General features: G+C 33.9%; 1 protein-coding gene across 4 annotated transcripts in view; it reads left to right on the plus strand.

Annotated features, from left to right (window-relative positions):
* Positions 1 to 20667, plus strand: part of NBEA (neurobeachin) — a 731202-nt gene that overhangs the window by 166282 nt on the left and 544253 nt on the right. For 3 of the 4 annotated variants that reach the window (XM_073013351.1, XM_073013354.1, XM_073013348.1), the window contains exons 17-18: positions 389 to 481; positions 18248 to 18356. In XM_073013351.1, coding sequence (XP_072869452.1) covers positions 389 to 481; positions 18248 to 18356 — 202 coding nt within the window. Of the gene's footprint in view, positions 1 to 388; positions 482 to 18247; positions 18357 to 20667 lie in introns of those variants that run through there. The other variant, XM_073013355.1, reaches the window with a different exon arrangement.

Consider the following 20667-nt stretch of genomic DNA (forward strand, 5'->3'; position numbering starts at 1 on the left):
CTCTATACTAAAATTAAGAAAAAACATTTTAAAAAAGAAAGAAAATAGGGTTATCAAGTTTAAATGTTGGGGCCAATTCTTAGAGAGAAGAGATGTGGCCTAACTAAGCATGTGTCTTAAAACTGAAAATTGTGTGTAGTATGTTGGGAGGCAATACTTATGAACACCAGTCACATTGCCCTTTTGAGTGTGTGGTTGAAGGACATGTTTAAAGAAAAATGATTAAAGCATGCTAGTTTTTAATTTTTCCAAAGAATTATAATCCTGAAAATAAAATCTTCAAAGAAATTTTATATTTCACATATGTATAATTTATTTGTAAAGTATATAGTGTGTTTTTGTTTTTAATATTAGTAAGTTTTTAAAAGATAATTTATGTATTTTTTAGGGTGATCTACAAATTACTGGCTTCTAAAAGTGAAAGTATTTGGGTTCAAGCTTTGAAGGTTCTGGGATACTTTCTGAAGCATTTAGGTCACAAGTAAGTTGATATTTGTCGTAATGCATTCTAGAAATAACTATTAAGATTATGTTTTTATGAGTTTTATATGTAATGTGAGATGAAATTTGACTTGAATAATGTAACAGTAGAAAATAATAGCTTTCTGTGATAGAAGTTGCAAAAAATTTTTATAAAATATATTTTATTAATAGTAGATTATGGAACAAGATTACAATTGAAGTAATATAGTTCTTTTCTACATTCTTCCTAAAAAGAAAGTATTATCTATTCTGAAGATGTAATAAAATATTTTGTCAAGACAAAACGATGCACATATAGGTATGATTTCAAGGAAAGCTTTCTTGACAAGGAAATACCATGTATATGTTGAGGTCTTTCTGAGAATTGATCTTATGCTTACCTACTGAGTCAGTCTTTGTTATTAGTTTCTAACAGTAGGGTTTATTGATTAATTCTGTGACTTACAGATGCTAGAATACCTCATATCTTTTCCCAAATCCAGAATTCGAATACTTTCTAAGAATACTTTTGGTGTAAGAAACTACTGCTGGCTTAATGGTTGCAATTCATACTACACTATCCAGTGTGTGAATATAGTTTTCAGAGTATATTTTCCTTACAAATGAAGCCAAGGAAGTAGTGCAACTTTAATTTAAATGCTACTAGATGAGGTTCCTATCAGAACTTCATTGTTATCCTTTTTTTTTTTTTTTGATGCTTACTTAAACTTGCAGAGCGCTTATTTGTAATAATCATGAAAACTGCACAAAATTCAGATAAGGCATGTCTAACAAGCTGTATAGCCTAGAAGTTTAAATATTTTTAAAATTTCGGTTCCAAACAATAATTAAGTAAGGGAGACTAGATATGCTATGAATATAAGGAATAGTTCAAACAAGGCCAGGATTGTAGAAAAGGATACACACACACACACACACACACACACACACATATACATACACACATACATGGAACTGTAAGTACACTTGGTGACAGAATACTGGGAGTGAAGAACCATATGCTCTTTTTTTTATTTTTTATTTTTTATTATTATACTTTGAGTTCTAGGGTACATGTGCATAATGTGCAGGTTTGTTACATATGTATCCATATGCTCTTTTTATATTAAGAGATAAAGATCGCTTATTTAACTTCAGTTAAATTAAAATAAATTGACTGGACAAAGTTAAAGGATTGTAGCCCAAGATGCAGCCTCCTAAAAATGTCAAGAAAACACATTAAAAAATTTATAAAAAGATGAAAACTCATTATCAAATTAAAAATACCAAACAGACAATTTCCTGTATAAACATGGTGTTTAAGATGCCCTATTTTCCCCTCTTTTCCTGTAAAATATATAAATGATACAACAAGAAGTAAAAAATGTACTCTCTATCACAAATATTATCACAAGTACAAGACAGATGCAAATATATGAACCCCAGAATATGGGTATCAGCTGCTTAAAGTTGCTAAGGTTGGGTAAAAGCTGTTAAGGCTAAAGAGAAAATATGTGAAGTGTGGTGAGAGAGTTCAGTTATAGCAAATAGGAAGTGTCAGTGAAAGTACAGTTTCTGAAGATGAGAGGCACACCTTAAATTACAAAAATAGATCATTTGTTTGAAATAATAGATATACATATATCGTGCCTGATAGCAGAGTTTTTTTTTTAATCAGATTGGTTTCAGAAAAGGAGAAGATATATCACAAAGAATTACACAGATGAGCTATATTTGTGGCAAGCAGTCTGTCTCTGTAGCTGTAGAGAAAGGGAAAGTTTTTGGATTGTGAAAGCAAAAAGATTACCCTTGTCCCTTCTTTTACACATGTTCATGGAAGTGTGCTGCAGATGGATGGTCCAGGTAAATTAGACTGTATCAAAAGAATTGGCACATCATCAGTGCATGTGTATCAGATAAAAAACATGGAAAAAATAAAGTAATCAGTACATGAATAGCACTTAGCAGAAAAATACTGCTATGGAATATAAAGCATTTTGATTTAAAAATTTGCTATCATAAGTTAAAAATAAATAAATAAATAAATACATACATACGTAGCTTTTGAGAAAGAACCACTAAATAGAATTTGGAGAAGTAATCCAGCTACTCAGGAGGCTTACGCAGGAGGATTGCTTGAGCCCAGGAGTTTGAGTCCAGCCTAGGCAATGGAGCAAGATCCCCTTCTGGAAAAAAAAAAGTTGTAAGAAATGTTAACATAGTGATATGGTTTGGTTGTGTCCCCCCACCTAAAATCTCATCTTGAATTGTAATCCCCATGTGTGAAGGGTGGGACCAGGTGGACATAATTGGATCACGGGGGCAGTTCCCCCCTGCTGTTCTTGTAATAGTGAGTCACATGAGATCTGATGGTTTTGTAAGCATTTGGCATTTCCCCTGCTTTCCCTCACTCCATCTTGCTGCCCTGTGAAGAAGGTGCCTGCTTCTCCTTGCCTTCCACCATGATTGTTAAGTTTCCTGAGGCCTCCCCAGCAATGCAGAACTGTGAGTCAATTAAACCTCTTTCCTTTATAAATTAGCCAATCTTGGGTATTTCTTCATAGCAGTGTGAGAACAGATTAGCACAGATAGCATGGAAGTATTTAATTATGAGCTAATAAAACATTGGACAAATACTGGAGGAAAAGAACTACACACAAAAAAATAAAACTGGAAATTGCTCAAAGGCAAAACTCTGGCTAGTAACATAGTGAAGTACACAGAAGATAAAACTAAAAAAAAGCAAATAATATGAATAGATGAAAACGTGAGTTTAGGATTAGAAAGAAAATGAGCAACATGGGAGAAAAACAAATTACCATAATGGCATAAATCGGCCGGACGCGGTGGCTCACGCTTGTAATCCCAGCACTTTGGGAGGCCGAGGTGGGCAGATCAATGAGGTCAGCAGTTTGAGACCAGCCTGGCCAACATGGTGAAACCCCATCTCTACTAAAAATACGAAAATTAGCCGGGCATGGTGGTGGGCGCCTGTCATCCCAGCTACTCGGGAGGCTGAGACAGAAGAATCGCTTGAACCTAGGAGGCAGAGGTTGCAGTGAGCTGAGACTGTGCTATTGCATTCCAGAGCCTGGGCAGCAGAGCGAGACTCCGTCTCAGAAATAATAATAATAATAATAATAATAATAATAATAGCATAAATAGAGTTCCCAAATAAGAAAAGCAGAACAGTGGAACAAAACGAATATTTAAATCTATAATTCAATGAAGTCTTGATGTAAGATTTTGCCTTTCTTATTTAGAGGACATATGTGTGCCAGGGAAAACTGACCTAGAATGGTTAGCATCAAGGTGTGTTACTGGACTTAAATATAAGAATACTTTGTATATTAGTGCACAAATAAAGAGAAAAATGAGTCTGGCTTTAGACTCTAAAATAACCTTCAACACAAAAATCTATAACAATCATAAGATACTTAAATGAAGAAAGTGGGAACCAAACTATCCTTTAAGTAACAAAAATGCTGTCAAACATTTTTAAGCCATACAGCAAATTATTTCTGTGACTAAATTTTGAGGAAATTGCTGGGGATAAAGTCCAACCAACGAGGAATGACTGGAGAAACTATTGCTAAGGACAGCTGGTGAGCACTGAATAAATTTATGCTAATATATAAAAAGTAAATTCTGATCTATCACAGTAATACCTACATTTATTTTAGTCTTAGTTTTATGGTTAAAATGAATTGGGAGGGGTAAGAGAAGAAAGAAGGCAGAGCAAGTGCAAAGAGTCAGAATTTCCATTTAAGTGGACAGATGAAATATTACAAATGTAGGCCTACTGACTAAAATTGATGATGTAGATGAAAGGAAAAAATTAAGAGCAAATATGCTGACATTTACATTTCTCATAGTAGGGAAATACCCTTTTTAAACAGATGTGGGATGACTTATTCTTTCATAAAGAGATAAGCAGTTCTATAAAATTATAGAGCTTTCAAAATATTTAAGATCTGTATGGATAGACCTAAGAACAATATATGTAATGGAACTTTAAAAAATCTGTAAAGATCAGTAAGCATAACATAAAATATGACATATCTAAGACCAGTCATAATGTCATAAAAAATAAATGTAAAAGCTTTTATACATCACCTGTTGTAAGAAAAATATCACAATTGATCACAGTAATAAAACCCAGTTCTATACGCAAGAAACACACCAGAAAACCAAAGTAGTTTTGAAAGGTTAAAAGTAAAAGGATGAGTAAAGATTTATCATATAAGCGCAAGGAAAGCAGAAAGTAGAAATCATCATCTTAATATTGGACAAATTAGAATACAAGCCAAAAAGCAATAACCATTAGATAAAAAAGAATTATTTACGATGATAAAATAGACACATTCATAAAATAGAAATTACAGGAGAAACAGACAAAGTTTAAAACTTTAAAACAAACTTTAATTCACCTATTTCAGTCCACAAAAAGCCAAAAAGTATCTGGAATGGCGGGATAAATCTTCTCATCCTTAAACTTGTGGGGTGATGTATAGGAAGATTGGAGTGCTATCATACTGGTTCCAGGGGCTCATGGTGCAGAACTTACAGCTTGCTAAGTTTTATACTACAAGTCAGTAAGTTTAGAGGGTGCTTTGCCTGACACTGCCTGCAGCGATCTCATCATTTAAAATACACAGCCACGAGATTTGACCTTGACTCTGTGGATAGTGAAAAATAGCAACTCATCTAAAGGGGCGTACTAGCCAGAGGCAGGATAAGAGAATCATCAAACTATGTACCCGGTGAAGTAGAACTTTGGTGGAGGCTGTTGTGGAACATTTGAATTTCATTTATACAAAGAGCTTTTGAGATTCAAATGGAGCACCAAAGATAATTTTCTGCTCTTTTAGCTGATGATTTTTTAACCAGTTCACCCTAATTAGTGGACTTGAAGATCTCAAAGCATGGATGAAAAATAAAGAGTGAGAGAAAAGATAAAGCCTTGGAAAGTAAGAGACTTCACATATGACTATTAAGAGTTCTTAGAAAACTGATGGATGTAAAAACTAGATATCCTGAAACACTTTGATCTACTAAAAACCTAGAAACGTTGGATAAAAATATGTCAATAATCCTGTTAAATATATAGGTATGCACACAAAAGTAAAGGAAATTCTCACGTGCCAGAAATGAAAATCAAGCATACCAAAAGAAATAAGACTTTAAAAGCAAGGTAATTTTAAAATAAGCCATGTGATTTAAAAAACCCTAAGTAACTTGTGGAAATGAAAAGGTAGTAATTACAATTAACACCTATATGGAAACATTAAACAGATTAGACAAAGCTTCAGAAATAATTGGTGAACTGAGAGATAGAACTGAAGAAATTACCTAGAAGTCAACACCAATAAACAAGATTACAAATATGAAATTAAGAGAGAGAGAGAAAGAAGGAAAGGTTTCAAATATGGCTAATAAGAGTTACAGAAAAGTGGAAGAGAGAATGAGGAAGAGGCACTATTCAAAGTAAATTACTAAAGTTTTACAAAATTGATGAAAGAACTGATTTTTCAGATTTTGGAAGTAAAATGAATTCTAATCAGGGAAAATTAGCATGAAATCTTACCACAAAGTGAAACTCCAGAGCCCAACAAGGACAAGGAGAACAACAAATGGAAGTTAGCCATGTAATATTACAAGAAATATAATATTTTAGTAAAGAAAACAGTACAGTACATATTTGTGAATAAACAGAGCAAAGTGCAGTTCATAGATTGACCCAAATACTTAGTGATTTTAGTGCTAATAAAGGTGCCATCTCTGATGAATGGAGTGATGATATACTTTAAAAAATGCTGTCTGTTAAAGGAATGGAACAAATGATACATTTTTATTTGCATTTGAAAAGTTAATAGGCAGTTATAACAAATGTACCACTCTGGTGAGGGATGTTGACAGTGGGGAAAGCTGTGTGTATGTAGGGGTAGGGACATATGGGACTCCCTACTTTCTGCCCAATTTTACTGTGAACCTAAAACTTCTCTAAAAATAAAGTGCATTTAAAAGAGAAGGGGAAAGTTTTAGGGAAATGAGAAATCATAAAGTGTTCACTTGTATGGGGGAGCCGTGAGTGATGTGGAAATGTAAGGGATGAGTTGGGTGTAAAATCTCTCTGGGTATCTTTTTATGTCATCATATATTTTTAACTAGATAAATGTCTTACTTATTTGAAAAATTAAATGATAAAAACTGGTATTGCATTATTTAAATATATAAAAATAAACTTTAAGGCAAAAAATTATTGAGGATGAAGGAGGGCACCATATTATGAAAAAGATGTTATTCACTAGGAATGTAAAACAGTTTCAAATGCGTATATACCTAGTGTAGGTGAGTCATAGAAATCTATTATTGACTAAATTTGAAAGAGTATTTTACAAGTTTTAACATATTTTTCTCCTTAAAAGATCAATTACAAAAAATCTCAAAAGTGTAATTTGAAAAAAAATTCATTGGCTTGAGTGCCATACACATTCTTTTCAAGCACACAAAACTATAGAAATTATTTAAATGAGGCCATAAAGTAGGTTCAATAAATTTAAACAAATTGTCATACAGATGACTTTCTCTGCAAACAGTGCAGTTAAACAAGAAATCAATGACAAAAATTAAACTTAGAAAATAGAAATATGTATCTTCTAAATAACAAGTTATTCATTATGCAAATTATAAAATACAGTAATGAATATTTAAAATTATGTATATTTACACTTGTGAGATTTGGTCTATATGATACTAGAGAAAATTCATAGTTGTAAATATTTATATTAAAAACAGAAAGGTATTTAGGTTTTCATTTTTCTAGGTTCTCAGTTGTGCTTACCTCATTAATTGTCTGCATAACAAGGCAAAAAAATAATAAAGGGCAGAAGTGAATGAAACAGAAAGCAAGACTATTAAACAGAGTAACAGCAAGGCCAAAAAGCTGTATTATTCACTTATAAAACACTTTTCCATGACTAGCTAGATAAAGAAGGAATCGGCCACTATTTCACCTAATAAAATTAGTACAACCTTGATACCAAAATTGGATATGGATTATCCACTTATAAGGGAGAGGTATGGTCAATCTCCCTTATGAACATGAGTCTGTCAGTTACTTTTTAAAAGTGTACAGCATAACCAAGTTGAGGGTAGTCATAGAATGTAAAGGTGACTTGACATCAGGACAACATTTTATCTATTTTTTAACAAAGGAAATAGCTATATAATTATGATGTGTGCAAAAAATTTTCATAAAATTCAGTAGCATTCATCATAAAAATTTTTAGCAAACCACAAATAGAAAATAATTTATTAAATCTGGTAACATATGTCTACTGAAAACTTTTCACAGTCCTATTTAGTAGTGAAATGTTAGCAGCATCCCCTTAGAATAACTAACAATTAACGAAAGCCTGCTTTCACCACCCCTGTTCGACATCCTATTGGATAATATTTCGGCATTTATATAACACTCCACCTAAAGCTAACAAAATTGTTTTCTAGTGCATATGCAGCATTCTCCAAAATGTATTATGAGTTGGGCTGTAAAATATAAAACAAGTCTCAGTAAATTTAAAAACTAATAAATCAAGCAAGTATATTATCTGACCACACAGAATTAAATTTGGATGAAAGAGAATTGAGAAATTGCAAGGTATTTGGAAGTAAAGAACGTAACTGATCCCTGAGTCAAAAAAGAAATCATAAAGAACGTTAGACGTTGATTAGAACTGAATGAAAACAAAACCACAGCACAGACTACTTATTGAAACCTTATGCATTTTTGATGGAATGTGAAATCCTGCAGCCATGTTCCAAAAGGATTTCTTAAAAAGTGTTACCATACTTAGGAATGTATCCAAAAGAAGTGATAACATGTTCATAGCCAGACTTTGCATGAGTGTTCTTAGTACTATTATCATTATTATTATTGTTGTTATTATTTTGAGACAGAGTCTCACTTTGTTACCCAGGCTGGAGTATAGTGGCGCGACCTCCGCTCAGTGAAACCTCTGCCTCCCATGTTCAAGCAATTCTTCTGCCTCAGCCTCTCACGTAGCTGGGACTACAGGTGCGCGCCACCATGCCCAGCTAATTTTTTTGTATATTTAGTAGAGATGGGGTTTCACTGTGTTGGTCAGGCTGGTCTCAAACTCCTGACCTCTGATGATCCGCCCACCTCAGTCTGCCAGAGTGCTGGGATTACAGGCGTGAGCCACTGTGCCCAGCTAGTACTATTATTAGTAGTAGCTCCAAACTAGAAACTATCCAAAAGTCAATCAGCTGATGAATGGATAAACAAAATGTTTTATGTCCATACAATGAAATACTATTGTGCAATTAAAAGGAAACAAGCTACTGATGCATACGATAACATAATGAGTCCTAAAACTATTATGCTAAGTGAAAGAAGCCAGATGCAAAAAACTATATACTATATACTTATATTTATATTAAATGTCCAGAATGCAAATAAGTGGTTACATGGTGCTAGCAATGGGAGTGGGAATTAACTGCCAGTGGACACAGGGAACTTTTTAGGATGATAAAAATGACCTACAACTGTATTGTAATGATAGTGGCATAACTTGATATAATTTTTTAAAATCAATTGTTCATTTACAAAGTGTGTGAATTTTGTGGTATGTGTATTATACTTCAATAAAGCTAGTAAAAATGTGAAAAACAAAATTTAAAACTCTTTGAAAGTGCAGGATAATAGTATTATCACCTTGGATTAAGGAAGAATTTCTGAAACAATAAATACACATAAATCATACAGGAAAAAGATAAATTTGACTATTAGAATAAAAAGTACTTTAAAAGATACCATAAAAAGTGAGAAGACAAGGCACAAAGTGAAAGAAGATATTTGCGGTTTATCTCGTATACACTGGATTTGTCTCCTAAACATATGAAAAAATTGTGCAAATAAATTAGAAAAAGAAAATCTGTTAGGATCATGAAGAATATAAACAGACAATTCACTGAAGAGGAAACTTGAGTTAGCAGTAAACATATGGGTAATATACTCAATTTCAGTAGTAATCAAGAAAGTGCAAATAAAACATGCATTTAATGCTCATCAGGATGGTAAGTTTTAAAACTGTTGACAGTATCAAGTGTTGACAAAGGATGTACATCAGTGGAAACTCTCCAATCACTGGTGGAATTATATACTGTTACAATCACATTGAAGAACAATTTACAATTTTTAAAAAGGATAAAGATACTTATACTCTATGACTAAGGAACTCTCTCCTTGATGTAGAGAAACTCTCATGTGTGTGAACAGTGTTCAATATAACATTGTTAATATTAATTAAAAGTTGGAAACAGCATAGAAGAGGAGAACAGAAAAATAAATTAAGGTATATTCATACAGTTGGATATATTCAGAACTGAAAATGAATGATGTAAAGTTACGTTCCACAAATCAAACATAAAGCAATAAAGCAAGTTGCAGAAGGATACATAATAATGATGCAATTTATTTCAATTTCAAAAATATGTGAAGACAAAATTGTAAATTGCATATGAATAGATATTCATCTAATTAAAATTATAAAGACATACATGGGAATAAAAACCAAAATGTTTGATTATTGGTTATCCTCAAGTAGAGTGTGAAGAATGGGATGATAAACAGGTATCCAGAAATACTAAGTTGGTTGGTGGCTGCGGGAATATTATGTTTTAAAAAAATAACTGAGTAAAGAAACCTATAGCAAACAAAAGTAAAGCAGAAATTTGTTGACACTATAAAAATCAGATGGGATTTGAAAGCCTAGAACACAATGAGTTGAACCTGAGATTAAAAGTTCAAAAGAGAATGTGGAAGGACATTCTGTATTTTGAAAGGAACAATTTAAGTAGATAGTGTTAAGTTCATAAACATGAAAACATCAAATAGCGATGTCAAAACTATAAAGCAAAATTCATCTGAGATGCAATAAGAACTTGATAAAATATAATAATGGTATAGATGACATATCTCTCTCAGAATGGGACCAATTGATAATACATGCAGATATAGAGAAATTGAACTAATACATACAGATATAGAGAAATTGAGTAATAGACATAAAACCTGGCGCAGTAGATACATGTTCAATCTTACATATTTTGAGGATATACTTCATGGCTAAAGAAGATGTACCAAAAAAAAAAAAAAAAAAAAAAAAAAGCGTCATGTCCTGGGCTATCAAATGAAAAAGCAGACAAAGTAGACATTTTATTGGATACTGCTTCCTGACCACAATGTGATAAAATTGGAAGTAAAAAAAGAAATTATGCAGAATATCTTACCTACGTAGAAATTAAGAAGCAGTGTCAAGATATCCTTTAGAGAATAGAAGAAAATAAAAGAAAAATTGGAAATTATCTAAAATTTTCTGTACTTTATAGCAAAAACTCTTATCAGAAATAAATACCTCCATTATTGAAAAATAAAGATTAAAAGTTAGAGGGACTTTGTACTTACATTACAACATTAATTAAAGTACAGTAAAGTAGGAAGTACAGATTAGTAAGGGTGCAGGCTAACATGAAGAAACTGGAAGAATAAAAACTGTTGAACTGTTGAAAGGATCACTGACTACAAAGCTGATGTTTTTAAGGAACCAACAAAATGAATCAAACTTTCCCATACCTCACTGAGGTAAAATAGAGAGAAGCTTTTGAATAAGGAAAGCCTTTTTAAATTACAGGATAGATTATAATGATTATAAGAAAAATATAGTACATTAGGATGACATATAAGAGATCCACTTCTAATTCTTGGTAATAACATCATTTTGTTCTGTATATTTTTATGTGTTCATTTATTCAGTTTTTCACACATATACATAGTACTTATGCCAAAAAATGGGAAGGGCAACATCAAGTTATTAATAAATAAAGTAAAACTACAGGAGCACAAAACATGCCCTGTTTTGCTTCACTAGTAATCATCAACAAAGCTATCCTATGCTCCCTTAGTGCAGAACTGTGTTTTGATATAGTTTCCGTGTAAACATTGGTGCATATAGCATTGAGTGCCTATACCTTACCCTCCATTCTAGCCTCAAAATAAAATGCGGGGGAGATGTAGGTTAAAATCTGAAATAATATTACAACTGTCCTGACAGATTGAAGAAGAACAGAAAGTATAATAATATCTACTGGTTGAGTAACTAATGCTTCTTACTACAGAATAATACATACAATAATAGCCAAAGGAAATTGGAAATGTAAATACAATTATAAATTGTTCCCTGAAAACCATTAAAAAATTTAAAATGCAGTAAATGGAGAGCTATGCTGTGTACCTTAATGGGAAGCACTCAATTATATAAAGACAGAATTGTAATAAATCAGTTTGTAAACAATGTCATTCTGATAAAAAAATTTTTTTATTTAAAGGTTAAAAAAACTCTTCAAAAGCTAACTCAGGTGAACAAATGAGTAAAAATGTCAATAGAAGTTTGAAGAATAAGAATAATGAGTAGTGTAATAAGTCTAGTAGACTTTAAATCAAGGAATAAACTTAGAGAAGGGGTGTAGAATGAAGGCACAGAAACACATCCTGATGTTTATATTTGCTTAGGTACTAGAAACATAATTAAAATGTCAATTATTCAATAATTGGCAGTGGGAAATTATTTAATTTCTGGATCGAAGGCAGAGAAGAAGCCTTCAAACCATATCACCACACCCAGCACCTCCCCCATCACCAAAAAAAAAAAAAAAAAAAGAAAAACCAAAACCACAAACATTTTACAAAGAATACACATTTGGAATTGTGGACTTCCAGATCAAGTTGATAAAGAGAGATGAAAGAATTTCCCTTGTCCAAACCTAATGAAATAAACATTATATAGTAACATAGAGACTCTCCCCCTCCAAAACAGCAAATTTAAATGTGACCAGACAAGGAAAGCAGCATCACATAAAGCAATGCATTCAAAATATTGACAGCTAAAAAAAAGAACCCAAAGATTCTGGAGTGAATTTCTAAGTATCCTTCCCTCATTTCTATCCCTGCAAAGTCAACAGAATTCCTAGATTTCTCCCTTAATAATCCCCATATTAGAGTGACAGGAATTGATTGGGTATGCCTGGTTTTTGTTCTTTAGTACTTTTGGTGAGTGAAAATAGTTCTTTTTTGAAACACAGAGAATGAACTGAGATTAATGTTCTGTGATGAAAGTGGGATTCCAAGTTTTTGTATTAATATGTCATACTGAGGGATCAAGTCAATGCCTGAAACAATTTCCTATTGGAAATGAGATATAGTCCCTTAAGTAATGTATAGAAAAAGCACACCATCTTCTAGGAAAATTTGACAGAGAATGATAACACTAAGACATATAGTATTTAAATCAGAGTTCAGTGATTTAAAAAAAGAGTTCCTAAAAAGAAAATGAGAAAACTAGGCAAAAAAAGAAGTACTTTCAAATGGTTAAACGTTTGGCCGGCCTCAGACTTCTCCCAGTTGAATTCAGTGCCAAAAGAAATAAGGCAATGTCTGCAAGTTCTGAAAGAAGGTGTGACCCGAGAATATTACATCCTGCCAGATTGTTAAGTATGTAGACATCAGGTCAGAATTCAGAAGACAGACTTCTTCGTCTCCTCTTGAATGGCATCCCCAATCAATTGAGAGCTGAGTCAAAAGAAAAACCAGAAATGGTGAAGACGAGGTCAAGGAAGTGAACTCATTTGAAATAGACAAAGACCCAGCAATTCATACATAACAGCAGTGTTACGATGAAAATAATTTAAGTGTTTTAAACCTTGATGTTTAGATAGCAGTATAACTCAACAAAAATTAGGTGACCTAAAGTGTGAGGATGGTAATTATCTGTCTTTAATATAAAAGAGTAAACTGATACTTTCTAAAATTGAAATGTTTAGTTAATTATGTAACACTTTGTTTTTACTCATAATTTTTTTAAGCCTCATAAAGATTTTTAATTAAAAAAAGCCTTTCATGTGGTAGAGAAAGTCATCTGAAGTTTTAAAATTTTTTTTATTGTTTCATGTCCTTTTCTTTCTTTTCTGTTAAATGTAAAATTATATTTGATGCTTTTTATTTAAAATAAAATTTAGTATGAGTTTCTTCTATCCTTCTTTATTCCCTCTTCCTTCCCTTCTCCTTTCTTGCCTTCTCTTATTCTCCATAAAAAGATATTTAATGTTTATTGTTATTTATTGTGTTACTTTTAGGTAGTAGTATTTTAAGTGTTGTACTTTCTATTTCCCTATACTTTATGAATTTCTATGTTGTATATGATTTCCAAAAGCAATTACATAATTATGAAAAATGAGTTAAAATAAAAATCATTTTAAAATGCTGTAGTAGAAAGAATGAGTATTAAGTATAAATGAAGAAATGACAGGATCAAAACTTAAAATGATAGATTTTATTCAAGAAAATTATAAAAACCTTTTATTGCCACAAAATCCCTTGAAATTCAGAAAGTGGAGAATATTTGTCAATGAGTTGACAAAGTAATAATTTTCCTGATATTATTAGAGATCTTATAACTAGTAGAAAAAAGATGAACACACAGAAAAAAATGGGTCACAGAACAGTATCAGGAAGTTCTTGTAATTAGTATAAATGCTTAGAAACTTTCAGTTGATCAGCAATTCTTGTCAGTGAAAATAAGATCTACTTTTTACATACCAAACTAACTATTTTTCTGATTGTTATAATACATAGGGTTGGTAAAATGCATTTATACCTTAATAGTAGAAATATAAATGTACATATTTTTGGAGGTCAGTTCAGCAAAGTCTCATAAAAATTAAAATATGAAAAGCTTTTAACCTGATCATTTCAGTTTTTATCCTAAGGAAATAGCCATGATTATGCCCAAAGATGTGTCTAAAGGAAAATTTTATTTATGGTAGAAAAAAATGGGAAATTACATAAATGGCTAACAGTAGTGAATGGATAAAACAATTATGCTACTCTTTTTTTTTTTTTTTTTCCCCGCAATGGCGTTTTGCTCTGTTGCCCAGCTTGAAGTGCAGTGATGCAATCTCTGCCCACTGCAACTTACACCTCCCATGTTCAAATGATTATCCTGCCTCGGCCTCCTGAGTAGCTGGGATTACAGGTGCCTGCCACCATGCCTGGCTAATTTTTGTATTTCTAGTAGAGACAGAATTTCACCATGTTGGCCAGGCTGGTCTTGAACTCCTGACCCCAAGTGATCCTCCCACCTCAGCCTCCCAAAGTGCTAGAATTACAGGTGTGAGCCACCGCGCTTGGCCAATTATGCTCAATTTTTCTTATCAGTTATATTTTATGACACTGAAAAATACACAGTATATTGTTGATTTAAAGTAAACAAAGTATAAATTACCTTATATAGAACAATTTCCATTGTATTCTTCTCATCCTCTCATTTATATCCGTGTGTCATATGTGGATTTATATGCATAGCAATTAATCTGTATATAAAATGATATTTATAATGATTATGTCGGGTTACAGAATTATGGGGTTTCTTTTCTTTCTTTTTTGTTTTCTTTACTGTTTTCACATATACTCTGAATTTGTTACAAGAAGTATCTTTTTTTTTTTTTTTTTTTTTTTGAGACAGGGCCTCACTCTGTTGCCCAGGCTGGAGTGCAGTGGCGCAATCTCAGTTCACTGCAACCTCCGCCTCCCAGGCTCAAGTGACTCTCCTGCCTCAGCCTCCCGAGTAGCTGGGACTATAGGTGCATGCTGCCACGCCCAGCTAATTTTTGGATTTTTAGTAGAGACGGGGTTTCACTATGTTGGCCATGCTGGCCTTGAACTCCTGACCTCAAGTGATCCGCCTATCTCGGCCTCCCAAAGTGTTGGGATTACAGGCATGAGCCCCCACACCTAGCAACAAGAAGTATATTTGACCACCCCACAAAAAGGTTGTTTTGTGAAGAAGAAAATTTAAATACATTTCAGTGGAATGTATAGTAAGCTAATACATCTATAATGTGCATGATTACAAGATTCTGTAAAAATACAGATGACACTCTTGATCCATGTAGGCAGAAGTCCTGTCAAACTCAAGATATAAGCAAATCAGCACTAAAACGGAAGTCTCTTTAGATCTTAAAGGTAATTTTGATATTAGTTTTTCCAGTAAATGTCCCACTGAAGCCTTTCCTGAACTAAACCCACAGAGCTAGGTCTTTCATTAGAAGTCCTATAAGGAACAAAATCATGTGATGTACAGGGGCAGTGCACATTTCCTGCCTAATATGATGGATGGTATTTTGTTTATCTCTTGACTGCTGTGCAGCAAAATTTATGGTAAGTATTGTTTTAAAGCAAACTATAGGAGGAAGCTGACTTGTCTCTTCCCTGGTGTATGCACAGTATCTTCAAGTTTCCCCCAAACCTAGAATTAAGCACCTGTATAAACGTTTGCATTGGAGGAGATAATCAAGAGGGCAAGGATTTCTTTGGTAGCTGAAGTAGTAGTGGCACAGTTAAGAGAGTATTCTAAATTTCAGGTAGCCTACTTAATTAATTAGTTCAGTTTTTTGAGACTGGGTCTCACTCTGTTGCTCAGGCTGGAGTGCAGTGGCGCAAGCCCACTGCAGCCTTGATCTCCAGGAATCAAGTCATCCTCCCCTTCTTGAGTAACTGGGGATGAGAGTAGCCTGCCACCATGCCCAGCTAATTTTTTAATTTAATTTTATTTGTTTTGTTTTGTTTTGTTTTGTTTTGTGTAGTAGAGATGCGGTCTTGCTGGTTTGCCCAGACTGGTCTTGAACTCATGAGTTCAAGTGAGCCTCCTGCCTTGACCTCCCAAACTGCTGGGATTACAGGCATTAGCCACTGAGCTGGCCTTCAGATAGACTAATTTAGACATATGTTTACCAGCTCCTTGTAACAGAGATCTGTTTCAAGGTCTGTGCTTTGTCATTTGTTCTTTCCTGATTGGGAGCAAAGGAACACTTAAGGCCTCCTTTTCTTGGGCTAGGCTTGAGTTGGAAGAGATTTAAACCTCCCTTCCATCGTCCCATAATACTCATTAGCCCTGTATTTTTTTAAATAGCCATTTGACCTTTTTCAGTCATATTTAAGTGTTTTGCAAACACAGCCACAGGACAGATGCCCTAGCTTCCTTTTGAGTTTAGGTAATTTTCCTTTTTCCTTGCCTGGACTGAGGTGGATAGGGTAAGGGGATCAACAGTCCTGTGCCTTTTGTTACGGAGTGTGGCACTTCGAAGCTGATGTTAGAAGAGACCTTTTGCAGATGAATGGTACCCACATAAATGGTTTATTTGATTTCTGTATTAATTATAGTAGCAATAGCTGCCATAACTGATAAATAATGAAATTCTAGTCACTTACCAGGTAGTATTTTATTTCATGTTCACTTAAAATCCAAATAGGCTTTCCCAAGCAGTTGATTATCTTACAGTGATTTAGAGACCCAGGCAGCTTCTCCCACCTTGTGGCTCCATTGTCTTCTTCTGTGGATCTGTGTTGCTGGCTTGCGGAAAGAGCATGGAAAATGTGCATGAGTGCTTTTCCTGTGGGTCAGGCCTCAAAATAATCTACAACTGTTCTGTTCACATTTTATTGGCTAGAACTCAGTTAAATAGCCACACTTAGCTATAAGAGAGGCTGGAAATGTAATATAGATGTGGACCCAGGAAGAAAGGAACCAGAGTTTGATGATTACTTTGTCAGACTATGTCACAGTTGCCAAAACCAGAGAACAATAGAAAATTGAAGAAAGAAATGAAATACTGAGAGCTGGGAGAGAAGATGATCCAGATTTTGAATTCTTTTTTTTTTTTTTTTCTTGAGACGGTGTCTCACTCTGTCCCCCAGGCTGGAGTGCAGTGGCACGATCTCGGCTCACTGCAGCCTCCACCTCCCAGGTTCAAGTGATTCTTCTGCCTCAGCCTCCTGAGTAGCTGGGACTACATGCGTGTGCCACGACGCCCGGCTAATTTTTGTATTTTTAATAGAGATGGGGTTTCACCATATTGGCCAGGCTTGTCTCGAACTCCTGACCTCATGATCCGCACACCTCAGCCTCTGAAAGTGCTGGGATTACAGGCGTGAGCCACTGCTCCCGGCCCAGATCTTGAATTCTAAGGAAGTAACACAAATGAGAGGCCGGTAGTAATTCTTGAGCTAGAGCTAAGAGTTCCAGGATGGTTCCTTTAATGGAACCTTCTATCCTAAGTGTGGGTGTGGGAGGGACAAAATTAAATCAGGCAACATTAAGTAGAAAGGTATTTTTTAAATCCATTGGTAGACCAGAAATACAAGCATTGATGAACTCTCTTTAATTATGCAGAATTATTTTGTTTTATGACCCCAAAATTAAGCCTATCGTATTTACTTTTAACCATAATTTTAGTTCTTGATGTTAAGGTTTGTTACAGTCGTTATAAACTTTGAATTTGGATAGAAATGATTTAAAAATTATGTGGTCTCTATGTTAGGGGAAACCAATAGTTTTAACCCAATAAAATCACTTCTAAATAGTTATTTGAAATTTGAAAATAATAACAATGACATTTATGTAATATTCCATAATCTGTACATTTCACATTTTAGTTCACACAGATATTTTATTTGAAAACTTTTTAACAGTCTTGGAACTTTAGGACACAGTTGTGTTACAAACTGTTGTTTTTATAGATGGAAGTTCATAAAAATAATTACTTGTATTATTCTGTATCTGCTTGTAAATTGTTCTCTCTTATCTAAAAGTCATGTGAGCAGAGAATCCAATGTATTTCATGGTGTTTTATTTTTCCCCCTTCTCTCCAGGAGAAAAGTTGAAATTATGCACACCCATAGTCTTTTCACTCTTCTTGGAGAAAGGCTGATGTTGCATACAAACACTGTGACTGTCACCACATACAACACACTTTATGAGGTAAAAATAAAAAATGTGTGATGAAAGTTTTAAGTGTATACAGTGGAAACCCTCTAAATCTATGCAATTGAGATGAGTAGTTGGTCTGTTAATCTAAAAGCTAATTAAACCAGAAAATGGTTTAATGGTAAAAAAATGAATACATACCTTATATTTTTATTTTATTTTAAAACATATCCATGTACAATTTTTGCCAATCTCTTTATGTCTATCCAAGAGCTTTTCTTCTAGTATGGGTTGGCTGACCTGGCTTCACACAAAGTCTTTCTCACATAAACTACATCCATTACATATTATATATTAGTTCTACTTCCCTATCCCCACCCCTCTGTTTTTTTCCTCTCCTTCCTAGTCTCTCCCTTTCTGCTTCTATTAGCTATATCCACTGCCAGTATTAAGCTAGAGTTGCTACTGGGATAAATTTAGGTAAGAATTATTTGTAAAAATGATATCTGGAAGCATCTTTGGATCTCGTCATTTCAATTTAGAAGTTCCTTTTTTATCACTTCCAACAAATGGAACAGTTTTGGGTTCAGTATTTTCTATGAAATGTGTATACTACCTTACAAGAGTGGCTACTTTCATTTTTAAATGCTAGTAAAATGTCAGTAATATCCCCTTACATTAACCTTAAGTCTGCTTTTCCTATAACTCATCTTCAGTGGTCCCAGTTTTTTTTTCTCTAGCACAAGAGCTAACTGCCAGCATCCATTTTTGTATGGCTCTAAGTTAAGGATGCTTTTTTATATTTCTAAATGGTTGAAAATAATCAAAAAAAGAATAATATATGAGTTGTAAAATTTATAGGATTTTCAAATTTCAGTGAACACAGTCACACTCATTTCTTTAGCTATTGCCTGTAGCTGCTTTGTGCCACAACCACAGAGTTAAAGAGTTGGAACAAGAATATTCGTTATTCTCTCCTCACCTTGCACTGTTGCTTGGCAAACTAGAAATTATAGAGATGTAATAACTCAACAGTGTTTCATGTACCGCCTGTATTGCCAAACCTAAGTTTTCTGCTTTTAAATACCAGGGCATACCCATCATGTCTAAACAAGAAGAAAAATGGATTTCTAATCTCACACTTTGAAATACAGCAGAGTGTAGATTATTTTGTTATAGATTTAGGTGACAAGACTTTGCATCTGTTATACAAGGGCATTATAGTCATGCTAAGAGAAAACTTACAGGTACTACTAAATATCCATAATACTGTGCCTAACTTGGAAGAGCAGTGGTCAGAAAACATTAAACAGAATATCTCATCATTGTAGATTTATTTATAAAAATGTTTTTAAAATGAAAATGAGAGGCATTGAGAAAGGCAGATGCTGAGATTCTGAATGAAATTGTACTATAATTTTGAATTAACCTGTAGTCTCAGTTACTTGGAGGGCTGAGGCAGGAGGATTACTTGATCCCAGGAGGTCAAGGCTGCACTGAGCTGAGATTGCGCTGCTGCACTCCAGCCTGAGTGACAAAGTGAGACTCTGCCCCCTTCAGAAAAACAAAACAAAACAAAAACAAAAACAAATTTACTTTTCTCTAATACTGTGTCTTTTCATGTAAGCCATGGAACAGATCAGCTCAGTTTCAGATTTTGCACAGTCCTCAAACAGGGTAGGTTTTACATTTTTTTTTAATTTGGAGATTTTCTATTTCAATTTTATTTTTTCTTTTAAAAAATTTTTATTATATTTTAAGTTCTATGGTACATGTGCACAACGTGCAGGTTTGTTACATAGGTCTACATGTGTCATGTTGGTGTGCTGCACCCATTAACTCATCATTTACATTAGGTTTTTATCCTAATGCTATCCCTCCCCCAGACCCCCACCCCCTGACAGGCCCCAGTGTGTGATGTTCCCCGCCCTGTGTCCAAGTGTTCTCATTGTTCATTTCGCACCTGTGACTGAGAACATGCAGTGTTTGGTTTTCTGTCCTTGTGATACGTTGCTGAGAATGATGGTATCCAGCTTCATCCGTGTCCCTACAAAGGACATGAACTCATCCTATTTTATAACTGCATAATATTCCATGGTGTATATGTACCACATTTTCTTTTTTTTTTTTTTTTTTTTTTAAATTTATTTATTATTATTAAACTTCAAGTTGTAGGGTACATGTGCACAACATGCAGGTTTGCTACATATGTATACTTGTGCCATGTTGGTGTGCTGCACCCATCAACTCGTCATTTACATCAGGTATAACTCCCAATGCAATCCCTCCCCCCTCCCCCCTCCCCATGATAGGCCCCGGTGTGTGATGTTCCCCTTCCCGAGTCCAAGTGATCTCATTGTTCAGT

Source organism: Chlorocebus sabaeus, chromosome 3, assembly GCF_047675955.1.
Source record: "Chlorocebus sabaeus isolate Y175 chromosome 3, mChlSab1.0.hap1, whole genome shotgun sequence".
Taxonomy (NCBI): domain Eukaryota; kingdom Metazoa; phylum Chordata; class Mammalia; order Primates; family Cercopithecidae; genus Chlorocebus; species Chlorocebus sabaeus.